At 49.9% G+C, this 23,975-nt stretch overlaps 2 protein-coding genes across 2 annotated transcripts in view; one reads left to right on the forward strand and one right to left on the reverse strand.

The window, feature by feature from the left end:
* Positions 1-3,995, forward strand: part of LOC142576083 (potassium channel subfamily K member 18-like) — a 99,282-nt gene extending 95,287 nt beyond the window's left edge. Inside the window, exon 5 of the mRNA XM_075686021.1 lies at positions 3,872-3,995. The gene's annotated coding sequence lies outside the window, so the exon portion shown is untranslated. The remainder of the gene's footprint in view (positions 1-3,871) is intronic.
* The window catches only part of LOC142576085 (SEC14-like protein 2), an 89,709-nt gene continuing 67,162 nt past the window's right edge, over positions 1,429-23,975 (reverse strand). Inside the window, exons 11-12 of the mRNA XM_075686022.1 lie at positions 3,870-4,182; positions 1,429-2,652 (exon numbers count right to left, since the gene is read on the reverse strand). Of these exons, the coding sequence (XP_075542137.1) occupies positions 2,552-2,652; positions 3,870-4,182 (414 nt within the window). The 3' untranslated portion in view covers positions 1,429-2,551. The remainder of the gene's footprint in view (positions 2,653-3,869; positions 4,183-23,975) is intronic.

The following is a 23,975-nucleotide window of genomic DNA, read 5'->3' on the forward strand; positions in this document are numbered from 1 at the left end:
AAGTAACTCGATATGACACCTCACCTGTACATGGATCTATTAGCAACCGTCAGGTAGAATGTTTAGAAGGAAGCTTTCGATCTTAAAAGCAGCTTCAGTGCGTCAGGTACCTATTGAGCATTTGTTCTCAGCGAAGTGATCAGCTGATACCTTAAACTAATTCTTTTTATGTGTATGTGTTTGCAACCGAAGTGAATCAATGCGCTCTCTCAAGCTCACAGTCACGTATAAAGGGAAGGGCAACACCAAGCATGATGAGGCTTGTTATGAAGAACACGTGTTCTTGTGAGGCAAAAAAAGGGAAGTGGGGCACTGAAATCAATACAAACAGAAAGAGGCCGTTGTTGCTTTGGTGTCAGGAGAATGTTCAAGGTAGAATAACAGAGACGATTATGCCTTACCAACGTGAACGTATTATCGGACTTCTTGTCTATGGCCCCTAAATACGTGACGTCGGGTTTATTCGTGAACCAGTATAGAATTCCAGTGTTGCCCGGAGTCCCCATATGAAACAGCATTGTTTGATTCGTGTAACTTGATGCGGTTGTATGTTATCTAATATAATCGCATGATATATGAAGAATATGTGGTATGCGATTTTTTATGCGAAGCATATTACTAGGGCTCAACCCAGCTCCTCAGGCGCGGCGGTGTCGCCTTCAAGGCTGACCACGTGACACCGTGACGTCACGACAGAGGAGAAACGGGGCTCCAACTCGCGCCGTCGCTCGCGGCGTCGCGGCGGTATATAAGCAGCTGCGCTTGTTTCTAGGTGGCTTTGGCTCAACTCTTCCAAGATGGGCTGGGTGGGAATCGAACCAGGGACTCCGGAGTGTGAGACGGAGACGCTACCACTGAGCCACGAGTACGATGCTTCAAAGCGGTACAAAAGCGCCTCTAGTGAATGCGGTGTTGTCTTAGAAACGAGCTGTTTCTAAGGCTCAGGCGTGCGTCGCTTGCTCAGGCGCACATTTCGTTGCCGCGCCGAACGCTGCGTTTCTCGACGCTCACCGCGTCCAATGCGGGGCGCGTAGTCGCTGCGCCGTAGCCCATTGTCTTACACCCCTTGGCGGGTCGACGGGAACGCTGTCGCGTTCCACTGTTGAAGGCGAAGCAGAGTAACGCATGAGTTGTTTCTTCGTCTAGCCGAACCAAATATAGCCAAGCAACAGCAGTTCACCAGGCTAAACAGTGGTTCAACAACTAAAATAAAGGCTAGTATGCTTCGCATCCTGGGCTTAACCTTAGCTAAGCCACAGCCAATTTTTTTTTCTTATTTTTATAGGAAGCGAGGTAAATTGTTGAGCAGTAGAAAAAACTTGAAGCACGCTGGAACCTGCAATGACAACGTGCATCCGCGGGCATCCGTGCGTCCCAGGTGGGGTTTTATGTGGCCTGTTCCCGCTTCAACAAAGGCATGCATGCGGCTCAATGGGAAACAAACAAAGCGGTGTTTTATTTGCGCCCTGCCTAGGCAGGATAGTAAAGAAACAAGTAAATAACAGCAAATACAACAATCGACACTTTATACAACGAGTAGCAAAAATATTGGAACGTGGGTGAGCTGAAACGCCTGAGCTCTCAGACAAGCAAATACTTGTAGTGTACCGTGTCCCAGTGACCGCGCCGCAACGCGCAATTGAAGTGTGCTAATGCAGTCGAGTTGCAAGATGACATTGTGCCAGAACCGTCCGTGCCATGTTCCCACTAAAGGTTAGAGCCTTAAAGCATGGACAAAGGTACTATTCAACGGCGTGATTACCTACTCCTACGAAAGGTAGCGCTCATGCCATGCTTACGCAATCCACATTTCAAAAAGATATGATGGCGGCACCCACCACCAGTTTACTCGGTCCTGGAATAACGTTCATCGAGAGCGGCTAGCAACATACTACGCCCATGCTTCGACTTTATATGAGACCTGTGGTCTTGTCATCGACGCCGCGGGATTCAGCAAAGTAGTCACTGCTATTTCTACCCGGTATCTGGAACTATCCTCAGGGAGACATGACACGCGAATAGCAAGATCAGTTCAATGAAGTGACCTCGCATATAGGGTGACCATACCAAAGCAACGAAGGGGTGACCGTGCTTATGGTTCGTTTCCACTGGAGTTCCAAAGGGAGCGTCGGGCGAGACCACCGACCGAAATGCTTACTGAGGGTGACGGGAAGAAAGTGTCGTGCAGTTACACTAATTTACACCAGGTTCTCGCTGAGACTTTGTTGTGCTCTTGGCCTCTGTGTCATTTCCAATACTCACACGCCTCTTCTACGGTATACAGTCACAGTCGACAAATTAATCGTTCAGTATTTTTGCTAAAAGAAGAGAAAGAAAATACAAGAAAAAAAAAAAGGGGAGCAGGGGGTGAGGATCTAGATAAGGAGCGGTCCATTAGCGTGGTGCTTGCGGTTTCTCCACCTTTAGCTGACTGTTTGGGTCGTAAGTGCTCGTTTGGTCATCTGGATTCGGTTGGCTTCGGCCTGGAGAACGGTCAGGCTCCGCGGCCACGGAGCTCGATTGGCGGGGAAAGGAGAGCAGGTGTGTGACGTCACGCCGCGTCGTCGCCGATGGAAGGCGGTACCACCCGAACGGTGTAGGTGAGCTTCTTGCCGCGGCAGGCGCTGAACGTGTTGTCGAACTTCAGCACATCTGCGAAGGCAACGCAGGGTGGAGGTCACGGAACAAAGCGCGAGATCTTGAGTAAATCGGCCTTAAGTGCGGAAGCAGCCTTTTCTCTTTCTAAATGCGCGTGCGCTGACGTTACATACGCGCGGCAGTCTATATATTTTTAGGCACATGAATAAATAAGGAGGTAGTGGCGCCAGATTATATTTCCGCCCGCTCCTTTTCATATGGATGACATGGAAATGCATTGCATATTATCACAGAATGTCACACAAAGGAAAAAAATATGCATTATAAGATGAATAATATGATACATTATAAATTGACTCATTATAAGGGTCAGCATAGTGCGTCAGCTGTTTAATGACAGTATTGTCCTCCACCATTCTGGTGGAGGAGAAGGCTATGTGATGTTATCGCAATTTCGAAACAAACAAATTGAAATAAAAATTACGGTGTTCAACATCCCCAAACTGCATCCTGGCATATGAAGGACGCCGTTCTAGAGGGCTTTGGGAGAATTTCGACCCCCTGTATTTCGACCACCTGTAGCACTGAAGTATACATTACAGACATCATTCCTCTGCGCTCACGGCGTCGAGGCAATGCGATCACTTCTGTCAGTTCAAATGACAATGAGTGGTGCAGATAAACGACACAAAATAAAAGGACAGTGCGCCATGCCAATTCAATAACGCGTACGTTTGCTTTCCACCAGTCCGAGCAAGCGCGGAGGCCTTTACCGGGTTCATTATCCACGTGAGAGGAGCTTTTGGCTAGGGAAAGGGTCTTCGCAATAACACTCTTTGCATCAACGAAAAGGCTGATTGCGAGCCTTATCAAAACGCTGTCAAGTTTCTCGAAAACATGCTTGCTCCTATCCGCAGCGATCTGATCAAGCAAACGTTTGTAAGAGGGCCAATACATCAGCAAGGCCGAGCGTACAAATATTTTTTCTACCTTTAGGCCTTCACGTGACTATTCAAAGACAGCAAACAGGGGCTGCTATCCTAGGCAATGTCGAATTTCACCGCGTTAGCATTTCGAGCCAATCACAGAAGCCGTAACAGCATTGTGAGCCAATCGGGTCTCACAAGATGGCGTGTTTAACAATGTGACGGGATCTCACTGTATCCAGGTTAGCTTCCCGAGTCAGGCTGGAAGTTGTCACAGTTTCTCACAGTTTTCACCATTTTCACAGTGTTTCTCAACCGCTTTTTTGTTTGGGTTCCAATACTTACAGGTTCCGGGTTCTTGGCAGAGGAGGCTCCCTTCCCGCGGCTTGAGGTGCGAGTCCTCTCGCTGCCAGGGCAGCACGGCCACATCGTCGGCTTGGGCGTCCGGCCGGCGCACCACGGTGAAGCCGATGTCGTGGTCCTCGGTCTCGTACTCCCAGCACAGACGCGAGCCGGCCTGCGTCACCGACACGGGCACCTCGTGGCAGCTGCGCCGGTCCACGGACACCGTTGCCGCCGCCGAGCCGCCCTGGTCGCCGTTCAGCACGCTGCTGCGGCGTCGGTAGTCAGCCTCCGTGATGGGCCGTGCGATGGTGATCTGCGACGTGCCAATCACACGAGCAATGACTCAGGCTAAAGAAAGAAAAGAAGAGGAAGCGCGGAAGGAGATATCGCTCCTTTTGTTGTTATTTGTCTTCTCGAGACGGAACTAAGGTGCCAAAGTGCGCGTAGCTTACCGATACTACCTACGGCTGCGCTTAAAACTGCGGCGTGTGTTTGTGTGGGATTTGTGACGGGTTGGGTGCATTCTTGAAGGGTAGTATAGTAGTAGTAGTAATATGTGACTCTTAAAGGAAAAAAATGGAAGAGACAAATGCAGCGCCGTAACTGTCTCTCGCTGTGAGGACACCTCAAGAGCACTGCACAGGGGAGGCGTGAGGGGAATAATAGACGAGAAGAGGAAGGAGGCCTCCCCAGTCGAGCGGCAAGGCCGACCGCCCGAAGAAGACCTCCCGAAGGGCGGCAGCCGCATTACGTAACTCGTGTCGGCGTTACACCCAACACGTATCCGTGAGCAACACAGCCCAGAGGACAGGGCATAGGCAGGGCGTTCTGTGCTTGTGCCGATCCCTTTGCTTGGTCAGTGAGCTGCAATACGTCTCTTGTGCGGAAGGTCTCAAGGCTGCGTCGCATCGAGAAGCCTATATGCTAGCGGCAATTACGGCGCAGCTGTTGTGAGGATCCTGGTGCTGCAGTTGTTACTGCTGCTGCCGAGCAGCACTCCATGGTCGGGCCAACAGCATATAACAAAGTATATCGTGGGACGTTACTCTTGGAACTGGTGTGTTGTTCAACGGCTATGAAGTACGAATCCATGCAACCAAAGCGGTTGCAGCAAGGTTTGATGTGGCTCGCCAAGTGATATTTCAAGCACGTGCAACATTCTTGTCAGAATTTTGTATTCTTGTCAGAATTTTGTGGGGAACACTAGATGAATATGTACAATTTCTTAGTCAAAATTGATATAACCACTACATTTGCAGTGACAGATATGGCATGTCTGTCGCTTAATTAGAAAGAAAAAAGAAGTGGTGATGTTGACATCTTAGCTGGTGATTCTTAATAACTATCATATTACCATAAGCGAGTGTTGCTGTGTACGGAATCCCATAGCCTACGCGTGCGATGCGGCCATACGCGTTCAGCTTCAACTAGAAATTCACTTGATCAAGCAGCTTGTAGACGGCCACCGTAAGAAATCACAATTTCGCGGTATTTGATGGTTTAAATTATAGCACTTACGCAGATTCTGAACGAGTCGCTGCAAGCGTATATGTTGTAATCTATGTGCCACACCCAGTCGCCGCTAAGTCCAGCACTGCGGTAACAGTGCTTAACGCAAATAGTTAAGGAGCAAGCAGTAATACTGAAATTGAATTTCAAAGATGAATCTCGCACGTTAGCACTATTACTGCTTCTATTCGATCTGCCTGTCACCGTTCAGTTCTTGAGCTACTAAGAAGACGAAGCGATGAAACGCTCATGTGTTCTCCATAGACTGACAGCTCGCGTTACATCCCACGCGAGTGCACAGACGTGTTCGCTGATGTCGATATGCGGCGCAATATCCTGCACAGTGTACACTCATGGGAAGGGGGAAGGAGGGGGGGACGTCAATGTCTGTGCATATTCTTGCAGCTAAGAATCGCAGGAAGCAAGCACCCGCCAGTACCGCTTATAGTGTTTCACTTCAAGCCACGAAGGTCTGCTGTGAAGTCCGGCGGTGGCTTGGCGAGTGGCGAGATCTGTGGTTTGCATCTTTACTCGCCTCGTTCGTTTGGGCATTCGTTCAGCATAGCTATGGCTATCTTGTTAAGTTTTGTGTTATAGGTCCTTGGACGATGTTGCTGTCCTCGGACTATGTATACCACACCAAGTGCCGCGTTCCTTGAAATCGAGCCCCCTTGACACCACTTTCCACCAGGCCTCAGACTGCGTCTGACTTAGATTGTACACAACTCAAATTTGGAGAACATTCAGCGTATGCCACACCTGTGGCAGTTGTCGCAGTGTTTCACTCGCTCACTTGGTTGTTGCGCCTCGGTCAGCACTATACCTAGGACGGGAAAAGCGTTTGCAAACTAATGACAAGCGATAAACCCGTACAAATGTATTAAAACAGTCTTCAGGCTTCCTGCAAAGGGCTTTGCTTAGAATTGTCCTTTTGGCGATATTAAGCCTACACTGTGCTTATAATAGACATATATAATTAATAAGTCAATCTTCTTCCGTGCATGTGCTTCCTGTGGACTTCCGTAAGGGGGATTGAAAACGTCTTTACACATTACCCGACAAAACAATGCGTGGTCATGAGTGTACAGCGAGATTGGACAGGCTACATCGCCATCGAAAGTACTTTTCGCTGGGATGAAATTCGCGGGCTGGGAAGAGGTTGATCGCGGGCATAGACCCCCCCCCCCCCCCCCCAAGGAAAAAAAAAAAGAACACAAGCTTATGTTTACAAAATAACGCCCGGTACTGTTTATTTTTTTCTCTTTCTCTGTGTAGTTGGCGAAACTGCAAGAAGAAATAATGGCATGCTACTGTGCCTGTGTAAAGCTTTGTTTCCAGCAAATATTACGATCATATCTACTTACGTCAGTCGCCGATAGCGTTTAGGTAGTCTTACTATATAGGCACAGACTCTCTCAGTGGTCCCGTCGATAGTAGAACACTTCATGATTATTCTAACTTTTATCGTTTCTTAACGCAGTCTTTCAGGTACCAACAGGTACCGGTTTTGAAAATGCCGTCTCTCGTCAGACATCTTAAACTGCGGGAACTCGCAGGTTATGACGCCACACTGCTGCAGCTTCACCTAGCTAGACTCAGGTGCAACGATATAAAAGTTCAGCGTAGCAATAAGCGCCTAGCTAGAACTATGATTATTAACTACAAAGCTTACGGCTGTGAAATCGTAGACGCCATTCCTCTTCGCAACTAACCTAGAGTCTAGGCGCCTATTTTTGTCGGAGTCTCGAGCATGTTACACACTCATATCACAAGCGACATGCATCCGTCCTGCCTTTAAGGGTGATTATTGTCGGTAATGAGGAGTACTTCTTCCGAGCCGCGTTATAGCGAGGAGCAAAGCCATCTCTGTTAATGTGTTTACTCACTCTTGATGACGTGGAATCAGAGGTATGGATGCGGATGGGTGACGGCGGCCAATACTTGGACCTTGACAGTGACGGTGTTTAATGAAGTCATTAGAGCAGTTGATAATTATCCAAATGCGTGTTACCATATACGGAATACCAGAGCACTGGTGACGTAAAGGTAGGCAGCAACGCCGGTGGTGTTATCTTGTGATGCTAGGCCATGAGAGTGCAAAAGTAATCTTGTAATGACGGACTATGTGCCACTCAGCTGTTGGCTTAAAGACCTGGCAGGAACCATAATCATGCATTCTTATCTATTTTTATTTCTTTCACACGAACATACACAACACACTAAAAATTCTGAACCATCAATGGTGATTGTCGAAGTCAGCGATAGAGCTTTCAGGTTACCCTGCGGCGTTTCTCACGCGTGTAAGATGCGGCTTGGGGCTCGCCCGCTTCACCTTTCTGCTCCTCTTATGCGCAATAAAACTGCGATGTGGGCGTGCTGGCAATTCATTTCGATATATAGCACCGCACAAGAACGATGACCTGCCCCAATCAACCACGTGCCTCTCTCACTCTTTCTCATCCTACCCTGCGCATGCGCTTCCTTCTCTCGTCCTCCTTCTCCTCCACAACTTCGCTTCCCTCTTCTCTCTACTTTCCTCATCCCTCTTGTTACCCCTTACCTTGGTAAATCTCCGTCCGCCAGCCACGAAACCCCGGGGAATCAGCTAAAGAAAGCTTTAAAATGTTTCGAACGGTGGACCGGTGTTTGTGGTTGAAGAAAGTGGCACATGAGGTCACTACGAACGCGGTGGGTGCTGCCGTCCATGTCTCTGGTGCTCTGGTAAACCGTGAACTGCTGCACCCCAGACGGACAGGCTAAATCTGTATTGATGCTTTGGAGGCTGGTGCCAGTTCTGGCATAAGGGCCGCAGTGACGCCAATATGACGACCAAAAGTGGCGAATCACGCGGCAGCTGTGGCAACGACCATGTGGCAGGAGACCGGTACTCGAACTGATTGAAAAAAAAAAAAGGTTGTGGTCGTATCTGAAACATGAATGACCGTGTAAGTTCCGGATTCATCGCAGGAATGGCCCATTCCGTAGAAACAATGAGCGCTTTATAGGAAGGAAGACATTTGCTTTTCGAGGTGTCCATCAAGGTGCTTTTGGTAGGGCGAAGTCAGCGAGGTGTACGCCCGCACTAGAAGGCATGGCCTCAAATAAAGCGAGCGAAGCTCCTTCCGTCGCCCTGCCCATTCGTCAGCGGCCGTTATACACATGGTTTAGACCTTTTCATCGCCTATGCCTGCAGTGCAATGCCATCCTATTGTGGAACACTACTGCGCCTTTAAGCGACTGAATATTGCGTTCATGTCGCATAGTTTGCTACCCTGTTGAAAAAAAAAAAAACGCGAAACGAAGCGCATGTAAAAGTCAGACCGACTCAATAAAGCATTGTTGTTGGGTCCAACGACTCGTCAAACTTTTTATGCATTTTTGACATTCCGTTTCTTTCCAAGTGACATGCAGTCTTTAGGCCCGATGAAAGCACCCGGCTTGCCAAATCGTCTTTCGAAATATTCTGCGACAACCATGTGAGCTGCGTGTGAATCCTACTCATTTTATCGTCTCCTTCATGTAAGAAGTACTACGTACAAGAGCGAGAGCTATATGCTGACGAATTTATCTTTTATATAATTTACATTTGAGCGAAGAGGAGAGCCGAGATCATTAAATGCTTTTATTTCAATATTTTTCATTTTCGCTCTATGACAGGGGTCCAAGCATCGCTCCGTCTACGTTGTCACCAGGATTGGTAATTGGGCGGTGGATTGCGTAAGAAAGGAATAGAACCAAGAGAAAGCCATCCTGCTATTATATCAGCCTAGAGCGCGTTCACGGACGGATCGGCTGAAAAAAAGATCGAAAATAGAGTATGCCATGATTGAAACTGATTGACCGATAATTGCAGAAGCTGCAAGGGCTTGATCAGGCCGCATTGAGCGTGCATTTAGTGGTGCGAGCAGAGGGGACGCAAAGGTAAGCAAAGAAGCAAAGCAGTTCGTAATAAGAGGTGCCGGCCAATTATCATAGCATACATTCTATCAGCGAAGGTGACCATCCAGAAAAAGAGAAAAACAGAAAAAAAAATGGCGGACGCTTAAGCTCCGCCTTCAAAGCATTCAAAGATCCCTGAATACTTGTTCCCGGCAACTGCAGCATATGTAACCGCAATGTTTTCTTGGAAAGCTGGCGGCGAACGCTATGCGCGAAAGCGAGCTTTCTTGTTCTTTTTTTCCCCCTTGTAACGCTATTGCAACGCCATCCAGATGGTCATGCAAGGAACCGAGCGGGGCGCGGCGCTCTTAAGACAGACCTCAAACGGCTGCTGGAAAAGGGTTTTATGTGTCAGTTTATACGAAACATAATTATTTTTTTCTCATATATTGAAATTACAAACCGAGGCTATCATGTCCGTAGGTTGTGTGTAAGTCGTACTTTGCCAATTTTCTGACGCATTTTACTTTGAGAAAGTCAGTTAGTTCAGTAACGCATCTGCGCCACGCGGAGGGCCTGAGTGGACCGGGATGCGTGGTTCGGGATGATGATCATCAAACCAACATCGGCGCCTGCACCGACGCTAGATCTTCTGCGACCCGGGACCCTTAACGCTATCGCGCTAAAGAATAAAAGAAAAAAAAACGAAAGAAAGAAAAATTCTGTCATTGCAGGATGACCAGCGAAGCTGTTTGGCGCACGACACATAGGTGACCCAGAATACTCAACGAAGGTACGAACATATTGTCCATAGTCTGTGGTCATCGTGGCGATGTAGGCACGCACATGCATTCGCGCAACGCCTCTTTTATTAAATGTGTCCGTCACGCAAGACAATAAACGGCTCATACCTCCGTAAGCAATGGCTCACGCCGCCGTAAACGCGGCCTCCCCGTTACGACGGTAGAAGTGAAATTCTACGCTAGAATGATGAGCGGCAACGAAGCCAGCTGTGGAAGATGACGACGCTCGAACCATTGCTGATGATGATAGCTTTTTGCACGACGGAGCCAGCTGCGGAAGAAGATGATGACGACGAACGCGCAAGCAGTGGCAGTAGCGCGTTCGCGCGGTTGGCGCCGAGAATTTTATAACAGTCCTTTTTGAAAAAGTTGTACAAAGCATTTTTTTTTTCGAAAATGTCTGTTCTTACACTTGTACCTGCGACGTCTTTGGGTCCCGCGTGGGACAAGGGCAGTTCAAGGGCGCGTTACAGGTCCCCGAGCCGCTGGGGTATGTGCCATTGAACGTGGACCTTTTCTTCACTGTCGCCACGATCGGCCAATACGATGATTTGTTTTTGTCGACATCTCGGGCCCATTTTTTTTTCTCCAGATCCTAGCCATAGAAAGCTTCGCTGTAAAAACGGATGGTGGGAAAGCTTCGTGCATTCAGTGTCTCAATAAGTGAGCAGGGTTGCCATGAAGAGCACTCGAGTTTATCGTTCGCCTAAGTTTGCTCGACGGTACTGAGTGAACAAAGATAGCGCCGGACAGGTTGAAAGCAGCAGACAACAAAATGTCGAGATAACGCCACGTACGGCAACACTGGCGCACCCTGCGCAAGCCGCTTCCACGTTTCAAACACGGAAGGCATGGCAATGTTGCTCGCCACCACCGCTTATTGTTATCAGCGCAATATCGCATTGCTGCGATACCATGACTGTCCCGTCCCGCTATGTATACATACTCTGCGCAAACCGCTTGCCACGCCTTTCTGGGGTGAGTCACGGACTTGTTTCGAACATTACTTGTCTATCCACCGTTCCCTCGAAGTACAACGCAAACCTGACGAAAATTGCAAATCACTTTAAAATCCATTCAGTGTGCATCATGCGCATTTGGAAATGTGTTCCAAACTGCCATAAAGTGTGTGATAAAAATACCCAAGAAAGCTTTCTTTCTATAACATACCTGCACAGGTAATGCAGTGGGTCGAACGAAAAAGGAATGAAAGAAGGGACCGACCGTTTGACCACGTGGCTCCTCTTTTTACGGTCCCCCACGAGGTAACGCCCGAGTGGTGATAACCCTAGAGTGAATCTAGATGAGCCAACGAAACTGCAGGCGTGCCGAGGCTTCCATTTCATTTCTTCATACCATTAGCTCATTCACCTGAGAGCGTCACCAGAGCTCACGAGTGTCACGAACTTTGCCAAACTGAGGCCTTCCCTGCATAGCAGCCCAGCACGAAGAGCCGACAAGGACGTAAACCGGGCGAAAACGATTGAAGACAGCGCTCGCCACCGTTGAGTTGACGTCCTCTTCTGGCTTTGGGATTGTTCGTTTATTATGAATCACCAACTGGCCCCATCAGTCACTCCATTAAGCGATATCAGCACCCTGCCCAGGGCACTTTGACTCCATTTAGCGGAGGAGAAAATGCTCGGACACTGTTTCAAGCCGGGTTCAACACCGAAGCCATTCAGCGCGCTGCTCCATTACTTGAGGACACGCGGACGTCTTTGTATGCAGAGCTTTTTTTTCTTATCGTTTGTATTTATTCTTTCCTCGTAGCACCTTTCATTCCCTTTACGCTTTTTCCCTGCATACGGTAGGCAGCAGGTATTTACAATGGCTAGCCACCTTGTCTCTTGCTTTCTTTTCCCTCCTTCTCCACTCAGGGCGCTTACTTGTGGAAGTACTCTTGCGTAAGCAAGTGCTGTCCGCGGTTGAATATTGCTGTGACAATCGTCCCGTTATCACGACGATCGCTAGCGAGAGCAGCGGGCGCCCGAACGACAGCCAATGAAGCAACGCTCTTACGTGGGAGAAGTTTTGGAATGCGGACCCATATGGGGGGAGGGGGGCACCGGTGAAAAGCGTCGAAAAGCGCCCTAAAGATTCGTCGTGTTTAACGTTGCCTTTTCGCCTCACGTTGTTGTTAAAGGCATTACGAAACCCACTAAACTCGAATTTTTCTTACGCGATACTAAGCCGACTTGTCGATAAGTGAAGACGTGTACAGTGAAGACGGAACAGAATAATATGCGGATAATGAATACCTTCTTTCGCAAGCGGGATAGCCGAAAGTGGACGTGGAGGAGTACGAATGGCGAGACTAAAAATTAAATAGACTTTATACTCTGCGCTAACCCTGGCAACACACAAGATGTGGATGTGCTCAGCAAGGTGCGATGCAGTGACCATAGGATGGTAAGAACTCGAATTAGCCTAGACCTGAGGAGGGAACGGAAGAAACTGGCACATAAGAAGCCGATGAATAAGTTAGCGGTAAGGGGGAAAATAGAGGAATTCCAGATCAAGCTACAGAACAGGTATTCGGCTTTAGCTCAGGAAGACGACCTTAGTGTTGAAGCAATGAACGACAATCTTGTGGGCATCATTAAGGAGTGTGCAATAGAAGTCGGTGGTAACTCCATTAGGCAGGACACCAGTAAGCTATCGCAGGAGACGCAAGATCTGATCAAGAAACGCCAATGTATGAAAGCCTCTAACCCTACAGCTAGAATAGAACTTGCAGAACTTTCGAAGTTAATCAACAAGCGTAAGACAGCTGACATAAGGAAGTATAATATGGATAGAATTGAACATGCTCTCAGGAACGGAGGAAGCCTAAAAGCAGTGAAGAAGAAACTAGGAATTGGCAAGAATCAGATGCATGCGTTAAGAGACAAAGCCGGCAATATCATTACTAATATGGATGAGATAGTTCAAGTGGCTGAGGAGTTCTATAGAGATTTATACAACCAGTGGTACCCACGACGGTAACGGAAGAGAGAGTAGCCTAGAGGAATTCGAAATCCCACAGGTAACGCCGGAAGAAGTAAAGAAAGCCTTGGGAGCTATACAAAGGGGGAAGGCAGCTGGGGAGGATCAGGAAACAGCAGATTTGTTGAAGGATGGTGGGCAGATTGTTCTAGAGAAACTGGCCACCCTGCATACGCAATGCCTCATGACTTCGAGCGTACCGGAATCTTGGAAAAACGCTAACATAATTCTAGTCCATGAGAAAGGGGACGCCAAAGACTTGAAAAATTATAGACCGATCAGCTTACTGTCCGTTGCCTACAAAGTATTTACTAAGGTAATTGCAAATAGAATCAGGAATACCTTAGACTTCCGTCAACCAAATGACCAGGCAGGATTCCGTAAAGGTTATACTCAACAATAAACCATATTCACACTATCAATCAGGTGACAGAAAAATGTGCGGAATATAACCAACCTTTATATATAGCTTTCATTGATTAGAAGAAAGCATTTGATTCAGTCGAAACCTCAGCAGTCATGGAGGCATTGCGGAATCAGGGTGTAGATGAGCCGTATGTAAAAATACTGAAATATATCTATAGCGGCTCCACAGCCACCGTAATCCTCCATAAAGAAAGCAACAAATTCCCAATAAAGAAAGGTGTCAGGCAGGGAGATACGATCTCTCCAATGCTATTCACAGCGTGTTTACAGGAGGTATTCAGAGACCTGGATTGGGAACAATTGGGGATAAGAGTTAATGGAGAATACCTTAGTAACTTGCGATTCGCTGATGATATTGCCTTGCTTAGTAACTCAGGGGACCAACTGCAATGCATGCTCACTGACCTGGAAAGGCAAAGCCGAAGGGTGGGTCTAAAATTAACCTGCAGAAAACTAAAGTAATCTTTAACAGTCTCGGAAGAGAACAGCAGTTTACGATAGGTAATGAGGCACTGGAAGTGGTAAGGGAATACATCTACTTAGGACAGGTCGTGACGGCGGATCCGGACCATGAGAGTGAAATAATCAGAAGAATAAGAATGGGCTGGGGTGCATTTGGAAGGCATTCTCAGATCGTGAACATCAGGTTGCCATTATCCCTCAAGAGAAAAGTTTATAACAGCTGTGTCTTACCAGTACTCACGTACTGGGCAGAAACCTGGAGGCTTTCGAATAGAGTTCTACTTAAATTGAGGACGATGCAACGAGCTATGGAAAGAGAACGATAGGTGTAAAGTTAAGGGATAAGAAAAGAGCAGATTGGGTGAGGGAACAAACGCGAGTTAATGATATCTTAGTTGAAATCAAGAAAAAGAAATGGGCATGGGCAGGACACGTAATGAGGAGGGAATATAACCGATGGTCATTAAGAGTTACGGAATGGATTCCAAGGCAAAGAAAGCGTACCAGAGGGCGGCAGAAAGTGAGGTGGGCGTATGACATTAAGAAGTTTGCAGGGGCAACATGGCCACAATTAGTACACGACCGGGGTAGTTGGAGAAGTATGGGAGAGGCCTTTGCCCTGCAGTGGGCGTAACCACGCTGATGATGATGATGATGATGAAGAAGACGTGTACTGGCATCAGCAGCAAATCGTCATGGGAAAGAAAAAAACATGACAGTTCCTTTAGCATATACCAAAGAGGGTGAAGGCAAAAGCCTGCTCGCTCAAGAGACATCCATTAAATTACTTGACATTCTCATTCGAATGCATTGTTACTTATTATTACTTGTTTTCTCCCACCAAAGGTCGTGAGTTCGAGTGCCTATTAACTCTATATTAATTAACTGTACTTTAATGAACTTCGCCCTAATTAACACCAAGGGTAGTGTGTTCAAGTACCTTATAATTACGACTATATTATTTAACTGTGCCTTAATCAAATGCGCCCAAATAAACACCAAAGGTCGTAGGTTCGACTCCCACCAAAGGTCGCGGCTTCGAGTGCTCTAACTACCTCTATATTATTTAGCTCTACCTTAATCAACATCGCCTTAATTAACACCAAAGGTCGCGGGTTCGAGTGCCCTAATCAACTCTATATTAATTAGCTGTACCTTAATCAACCTCACCTTAATTAACACTAAAGGTCGTAGGTACTACTCTCACAAAAGGTCGTGAGTTCAGGTGGCTTAATTAAATATATTAATTATTGTGCTGTAATCAACTTCGACTTCTACCAAAGGTCGTGTTTTCGAGTGTCCTAATTACCTCTATATTATTTAACTATGCCTTTTTCGGTATGATAAGTGGCATCGATGTGGCAGCGATGAGGAAGAAGCGATGTGGAAGAAGACGAAGCCGAATGCGCCAGCAGTGGCACGAACGCTCCTATTAACTGTCTAGGGGAGTGCGTTACACGGCATCGTATAGGTCCCTTTTTCTCGGCATGATTAGCGGCATCGATGTGGCAGCGATGAGGAAGAAGCGATGTGGAAGAAGACGAAGCCGAATGCGCCAGCAGTGGCACGAGCGCTCCTATTAACTGTCTAGGGGAGTGCGTTACACGGCATCGTATAGGTCCCTTTTTCTCGGCATGATTAGCGGCATCGATGTGGCAGCGATGAGGAAGAAGCGATGTGGAAGAAGACGAAGCCGAATGCGCCAGCAGTGGCACGAGCGCTCCTATTAACTGTCTAGGGGAGTGCGTTACACGGCATCGTATAGGTCCCTTTTTCTCGGCATGATTAGCGGCATCGATGTGGCAGCGATGAGGAAGAAGCGATGTGGAAGAAGACGAAGCCGAATGCGCCAGCAGTGGCACGAGCGCTCCTATTAACTGTCTAGGGGAGTGCGTTACACGGCATCGTATAGGTCCCTTTTTCTCGGCATGATTAGCGGCATCGATGTGGCAGCGATGAGGAAGAAGCGATGTGGAAGAAGACGAAGCCGAATGCGCAAGCAGTGGCACGAGCGCTCCGATTAACTGTCTAGGGGAGTGCGTTACACGGCATCGTATAGGTCCCTTTTTCTCGGCATGATTAGCGGCATCGATGTGGCAGCGATGAGGAAGAAGCGATGTGGAAGAAGACGAAGCCGAATGCGCCAGCAGTGGCACGAGCGCTCCTATTAACTGTCTAGGGGAGTGCGTTACACGGCATCGTATAGGTCCCTTTTTCTCGGCATGATTAGCGGCATCGATGTGGCAGCGATGAGGAAGAAGCGATGTGGAAGAAGACGAAGCCGAATGCGCCAGCAGTGGCACGAGCGCTCCTATTAACTGTCTAGGGGAGTGCGTTACACGGCATCGTATAGGTCCCTTTTTCTCGGCATGATTAGCGGCATCGATGTGGCAGCGATGAGGAAGGAGCGATGTGGAAGAAGACGAAGCCGAATGCGCAAGCAGTGGCACGAGCGCTCCGATTAACTGTCTAGGGGAGTGCGTTACACGGCATCGTATAGGTCCCTTTTTCTCGGCATGATTAGCGGCATCGATGTGGCAGCGATGAGGAAGGAGCGATGTGGAAGAAGACGAAGCCGAATGCGCCAGCAGTGGCACGAGCGCTCCTATTAACTGTCTAGGGGAGTGCGTTACACGGCATCGTATAGGTCCCTTTTTCTCGGCATGATTAGCGGCATCGATGTGGCAGCGATGAGGAAGAAGCGATGTGGAAGAAGACGAAGCCGAATGCGCCAGCAGTGGCACGAGCGCTCCTATTAACTTTCTAGGTGAGTGCGTTACACGGCATCGTATAGGTCCCTTTTTCTCGGCATGATTAGCGGCATCGATGTGGCAGCGATGAGGAAGAAGCGATGTGGAAGAAGACGAAGCCGAATGCGCCAGCAGTGGCACGAGCGCTCCTATTAACTGTCTAGGGGAGTGCGTTACACGGCATCGTATAGGTCCCTTTTTCTCGGCATGATTAGCGGCATCGATGTGGCAGCGATGAGGAAGGAGCGATGTGGAAGAAGACGAAGCCGAATGCGCAAGCAGTGGCACGAGCGCTCCGATTAACTGTCTAGGGGAGTGCGTTACACGGCATCGTATAGGTCCCTTTTTCTCGGCATGATTAGCGGCATCGATGTGGCAGCGATGAGGAAGGAGCGATGTGGAAGAAGACGAAGCCGAATGCGCCAGCAGTGGCACGAGCGCTCCTATTAACTGTCTAGGGGAGTGCGTTACACGGCATCGTATAGGTCCCTTTTTCTCGGCATGATTAGCGGCATCGATGTGGCAGCGATGAGGAAGAAGCGATGTGGAAGAAGACGAAGCCGAATGCGCCAGCAGTGGCACGAGCGCTCCTATTAACTGTCTAGGGGAGTGCGTTACACGGCATCGTATAGGTCCCTTTTTCTCGGCATGATTAGCGGCATCGATGTGGCAGCGATGAGGAAGAAGCGATGTGGAAGAAGACGAAGCCGAATGCGCCAGCAGTGGCACGAGCGCTCCTATTAACTGTCTAGGGGAGTGCGTTACACGGCATCGTATAGGTCCCTTTTTCTCGGCATGATTAGCGGCATCGATGTGGCAGCGATGAGGAAGAAGCGATGTGGAAGAAGACGAAGCCGAATGCGCCAGCAGTGGCACGAGCGCTCCTATTAACTGTCTAGGGGAGTGCGTTACACGGCATCGTATAGGTCCCTTTTTCTCGGCATGATTAGCGGCATCGATGTGGCAGCGATGAGGAAGAAGCGATGTGGAAGAAGACGAAGCCGAATGCGCAAGCAGTGGCACGAGCGCTCCGATTAACTGTCTAGGGGAGTGCGTTACACGGCATCGTATAGGTCCCTTTTTCTCGGCATGATTAGCGGCATCGATGTGGCAGCGATGAGGAAGAAGCGATGTGGAAGAAGACGAAGCCGAATGCGCCAGCAGTGGCACGAGCGCTCCTATTAACTGTCTAGGGGAGTGCGTTACACGGCATCGTATAGGTCCCTTTTTCTCGGCATGATTAGCGGCATCGATGTGGCAGCGATGAGGAAGAAGCGATGTGGAAGAAGACGAAGCCGAATGCGCCAGCAGTGGCACGAGCGCTCCTATTAACTGTCTAGGGGAGTGCGTTACACGGCATCGTATAGGTCCCTTTTTCTCGGCATGATTAGCGGCATCGATGTGGCAGCGATGAGGAAGAAGCGATGTGGAAGAAGACGAAGCCGAATGCGCAAGCAGTGGCACGAGCGCTCCGATTAACTGTCTAGGGGAGTGCGTTACACGGCATCGTATAGGTCCCTTTTTCTCGGCATGATTAGCGGCATCGATGTGGCAGCGATGAGGAAGGAGCGATGTGGAAGAAGACGAAGCCGAATGCGCCAGCAGTGGCACGAGCGCTCCTATTAACTGTCTAGGGGAGTGCGTTACACGGCATCGTATAGGTCCCTTTTTCTCGGCATGATTAGCGGCATCGATGTGGCAGCGATGAGGAAGAAGCGATGTGGAAGAAGACGAAGCCGAATGCGCCAGCAGTGGCACGAGCGCTCCTATTAACTTCCTAGGTGAGTGCGTTACACGGCATCGTATAGGTCCCTTTTTCTCGGCATGATTAGCGGCATCGATGTGGCATCGATGAGAAAGAAGCGATGTGGAAGAAGACGAAGCCGAATGCGCCAGCAGTGGCACGAGCGCTCCTATTAACTGTCTAGGGGAGTGCGTTACACGGCATCGTATAGGTCCCTTTTTCTCGGCATGATTAGCGGCATCGATGTGGCAGCGATGAGGAAGAAGCGATGTGGAAGAAGACGAAGCCGAATGCGCCAGCAGTGGCACGAGCGCTCCTATTAACTGTCTAGGGGAGTGCGTTACACGGCATCGTATAGGTCCCTTTTTCTCGGCATGATTAGCGGCATCGATGTGGCATCGATGAGAAAGAAGCGATGTGGAAGAAGACGAAGCCGAATGCGCCAGCAGTGGCACGAGCGCTCCTATTAACTGTCTAGGGGAGTGCGTTACACGGCATCGTATAGGTCCCTTTTTCTCGGCATGATTAGCGGCATCGATGTGGCAGCGATGAGGAAGAAGCGATGTGGAAGAAGACGAAGCCGAATGCGCAAGCAGTGGCACGAGCGCTCCGATTAACTGTCTAGGGGAGTGCGTTACACGGCATCGTATAGGTCCCTTTTTCTCGGCATGATTAGCGGCATCGATGTGGCAGCGATGAGGAAGAAGCGATGTGGAAGAAGACGAAGCCGAATGCGCAAGCAGTGGCACGAGCGCTCCGATTAAATGTCTAGGGGAGTGCGTTACACGGCATCGTATAGGTCCCTTTTTCTCGGCATGATTAGCGGCATCGATGTGGCAGCGATGAGGAAGAAGCGATGTGGAAGAAGACGAAGCCGAATGCGCCAGCAGTGGCACGAGCGCTCCTATTAACTGTCTAGGGGAGTGCGTTACACGGCATCGTATAGGTCCCTTTTTCTCGGCATGATTAGCGGCATCGATGTGGCAGCGATGAGGAAGAAGCGATGTGGAAGAAGACGAAGCCGAATGCGCCAGCAGTGGCACGAGCGCTCCTATTAACTGTCTAGGGGAGTGCGTTACACGGCATCGTATAGGTCCCTTTTTCTCGGCATGATTAGCGGCATCGATGTGGCAGCGATGAGGAAGAAGCGATGTGGAAGAAGACGAAGCCGAATGCGCAAGCAGTGGCACGAGCGCTCCGATTAACTGTCTAGGGGAGTGCGTTACACGGCATCGTATAGGTCCCTTTTTCTCGGCATGATTAGCGGCATCGATGTGGCAGCGATGAGGAAGGAGCGATGTGGAAGAAGACGAAGCCGAATGCGCCAGCAGTGGCACGAGCGCTCCTATTAACTGTCTAGGGGAGTGCGTTACACGGCATCGTATAGGTCCCTTTTTCTCGGCATGATTAGCGGCATCGATGTGGCAGCGATGAGGAAGAAGCGATGTGGAAGAAGACGAAGCCGAATGCGCCAGCAGTGGCACGAGCGCTCCTATTGACTTTCTAGGTGAGTGCGTTACACGGCATCGTATAGGTCCCTTTTTCTCGGCATGATTAGCGGCATCGATGTGGCATCGATGAGAAAGAAGCGATGTGGAAGAAGACGAAGCCGAATGCGCCAGCAGTGGCACGAGCGCTCCTATTAACTGTCTAGGGGAGTGCGTTACACGGCATCGTATAGGTCCCTTTTTCTCGGCATGATTAGCGGCATCGATGTGGCATCGATGAGAAAGAAGCGATGTGGAAGAAGACGAAGCCGAATGCGCCAGCAGTGGCACGAGCGCTCCGATTAACTGTCTAGGGGAGTGCGTTACACGGCATCGTATAGGTCCCTTTTTCTCGGCATGATTAGCGGCATCGATGTGGCAGTGATGAGGAAGAAGCGATGTGGAAGAAGACGAAGCCGAATGCGCCAGCAGTGGCACGAGCGCTCCGATTAACTGTCTAGGGGAGTGCGTTACACGGCATCGTATAGGTCCCTTTTTCTCGGCATGAGTAGCGGCATCGATGTGGCAGCGATGAGGAAGAAGCGATGTGGAAGAAGACGAAGCCGAATGCGCCAGCAGTGGCACGAGCGCTCCGATTAAATGTCTAGGGGAGTGCGTTACACGGCATCGTATAGGTCCCTTTTTCTCGGCATGATTAGCGGCATCGATGTGGCAGCGATGAGGAAGAAGCGATGTGGAAGAAGACGAATCCGAATGCGCCAGCAGTGCCACGAGCGCTCCGATTAACTGTCTAGGGGAGTGCGTTACACGGCATCATATAGGTCCCTTTTTCTCGGCATGATTAGCGGCATCGATGTGGCAGCGATGAGGAAGAAGCGATGTGGAAGAAGACGAAGCCGAATGCGCCAGCAGTGGCACGAGCGCTCCTATTAACTGTCTAGGGGAGTGCGTTACACGGCATCGTATAGGTCCCTTTTTCTCGGCATGATTAGCGGCATCGATGTGGCAGCGATGAGGAAGTAGCGATGTGGAAGAAGACGAAGCCGAATGCGCAAGCAGTGGCACGAGCGCTCCGATTAACTGTCTAGGGGAGTGCGTTACACGGCATCGTATAGGTCCCTCTTTCTCGGCATGATTAGCGGCATCGATGTGGCAGCGATGAGGAAGAAGCGATGTGGAAGAAGACGAAGCCGAATGCGCCAGCAGTGGCACGAGCGCTCCTATTAACTGTCTAGGGGAGTGCGTTACACGGCATCGTATAGGTCCCTTTTTCTCGGCATGATTAGCGGCATCGATGTGGCATCGATGAGAAAGAAGCGATGTGGAAGAAGACGAAGCCGAATGCGCCAGCAGTGGCACGAGCGCTCCTATTAACTGTCTAGGGGAGTGCGTTACACGGCATCGTATAGGTCCCTTTTTCTCGGCATGATTAGCGGCATCGATGTGGCAGTGATGAGGAAGAAGCGATGTGGAAGAAGACGAAGCCGAATGCGCCAGCAGTGGCACGAGCGCTCCGATTAACTGTCTAGGGGAGTGCGTTACACGGCATCGTATAGGTCCCTTTTTCTCGGCATGAGTAGCGGCATCGATGTGGCAGCGATGAGGAAGAAGCGATGTGGAAGAAGACGAAGCCGAATGCGCCAGCAGTGGCACGAGCGCTCCGATTAAATGTCTAGGGGAGTGCGTTACACGGCATCGTATAGGTCCCTTTTTCTCGGCATGATTAGCGGCATCGATGTGGCAGCGATGAGGAAGAAGCGATGTGGAAGAAGACGAATCCGAATGCGCCAGCAGTGCCACGAGCGCTCCGATTAACTGTCTAGGGGAGTGCGTTACACGGCATCATATAGGTCCCTTTTTCTCGGCATGATTAGCGGCATCGATGTGGCAGCGATGAGGAAGAAGCGATGTGGAAGAAGACGAAGCCGAATGCGCCAGCAGTGGCACGAGCGCTCCTATTAACTGTCTAGGGGAGTGCATTACACGGCATCGTATAGGTCCCTTTTTCTCGGCATGATTAGCGGCATCGATGTGGCAGCGATGAGGAAGAAGCGATGTGGAAGAAGACGAAGCCGAATGCGCAAGCAGTGGCACGAGCGCTCCGATTAACTGTCGAGGGGAGTGCGTTACACGGCATCGTATAGGTCCCTCTTTCTCGGCATGATTAGCGGCATCGATGTGGCAGCGATGAGGAAGAAGCGATGTGGAAGAAGACGAAGCCGAATGCGCCAGCAGTGGCACGAGCGCTCCTATTAACTGTCTAGGGGAGTGCGTTACACGGCATCGTATAGGTCCCTTTTTCTCGGCATGATTAGCGGCATCGATGTGGCAGCGATGAGGAAGAAGCGAAGTGGAAGAAGACGAAGCCGAATGCGCCAGCAGTGGCACGAGCGCTCCGATTAACTGTCTAGGGAGTGCGTTACACGGCATCGTATAGGTCCCTCTTTCTCGGCATGATTAGCGGAATCGATGTGGCAGCGATGAGGAAGAAGCGATGTGGAAGAAGACGAAGCCGAATGCGCCAGCAGTGGCACGAGCGCTCCTATTAACTGTCTAGGGGAGTGCGTTACACGGCATCGTATAGGTCCCTTTTTCTCGGCATGATTAGCGGCATCGATGTGGCAGCGATGAGGAAGAAGCGATGTGGAAGAAGACGAAGCCGAATGCGCCAGCAGTGGCACGAGCGCTCCTATTAACTGTCTAGGGGAGTGCGTTACACGGCATCGTATAGGTCCCTTTTTCTCGGCATGATTAGCGGCATCGATGTGGCAGCGATGAGGAAGAAGCGATGTGGAAGAAGACATTCGCGCCAGCAGTGGCACGAGCGCTCCTATTAACTGTCTAGGGGAGTGCGTTACACGGCATCGTATAGGTCCCTTTTTCTCGGCATGATTAGCGGCATCGATGTGGCAGCGATGAGGAAGAAGCGATGTGGAAGAAGACGAAGCCGAATGCGCCAGCAGTGGCACGAGCGCTCCTATTAACTGTCTAGGGGAGTGCGTTACACGGCATCGTATAGGTCCCTTTTTCTCGGCATGATTAGCGGCATCGATGTGGCATCGATGAGAAAGAAGCGATGTGGAAGAAGACGAAGCCGAATGCGCCAGCAGTGGCACGAGCGCTCCTATTAACTGTCTAGGGGAGTGCGTTACACGGCATCGTATAGGTCCCTTTTTCTCGGCATGATTAGCGGCATCGATGTGGCAGCGATGAGGAAGAAGCGATGTGGAAGAAGACGAAGCCGAATGCGCCAGCAGTGGCACGAGCGCTCCTATTAACTGTCTAGGGGAGTGCGTTACACGGCATCGTATAGGTCCCTTTTTCTCGGCATGATTAGCGGCATCGATGTGGCATCGATGAGAAAGAAGCGATGTGGAAGAAGACGAAGCCGAATGCGCAAGCAGTGGCACGAGCGCTCCGATTAACTGTCTAGGGGAGTGCGTTACACGGCATCGTATAGGTCCCTTTTTCTCGGCATGATTAGCGGCATCGATGTGGCAGTGATGAGGAAGAAGCGATGTGGAAGAAGACGAAGCCGAATGCGCCAGCAGTGGCACGAGCGCTCCGATTAACTGTCTAGGGGAGTGCGTTACACGGCATCGTATAGGTCCCTTTTTCTCGGCATGAGTAGCGACATCGATGTGGCAGCGATGAGGAAGAAGCGATGTGGAAGAAGACGAAGCCGAATGCACCAGCAGTGGCACGAGCGCTCCGATTAACTGTCTAGGGGAGTGCGTTACACGGCATCGTATAGGTCCCTTTTTCTCGGCATGAGTAGCGGCATCGATGTGGCAGCGATGAGGAAGAAGCGATGTGGAAGAAGACGAAGCCGAATGCGCCAGCAGTGGCACGAGCGCTCCTATTAACTGTCTAGGGGAGTGCGTTACACGGCATCGTATAGGTCCCTTTTTCTCGGCATGATTAGCGGCATCGATGTGGCAGTGATGAGGAAGAAGCGATGTGGAAGAAGACGAAGCCGAATGCGCAAGCAGTGGCACGAGCGCTCCTATTAACTGTCTAGGGGAGTGCGTTACACGGCATCGTATAGGTCCCTTTTTCTCGGCATGATTAGCGGCATCGATGTGGCAGTGATGAGG

The sequence above is a fragment of the Dermacentor variabilis genome, chromosome 3 (genome assembly GCF_050947875.1).
Source record: "Dermacentor variabilis isolate Ectoservices chromosome 3, ASM5094787v1, whole genome shotgun sequence".
Lineage (NCBI taxonomy): Eukaryota > Metazoa > Arthropoda > Arachnida > Ixodida > Ixodidae > Dermacentor > Dermacentor variabilis.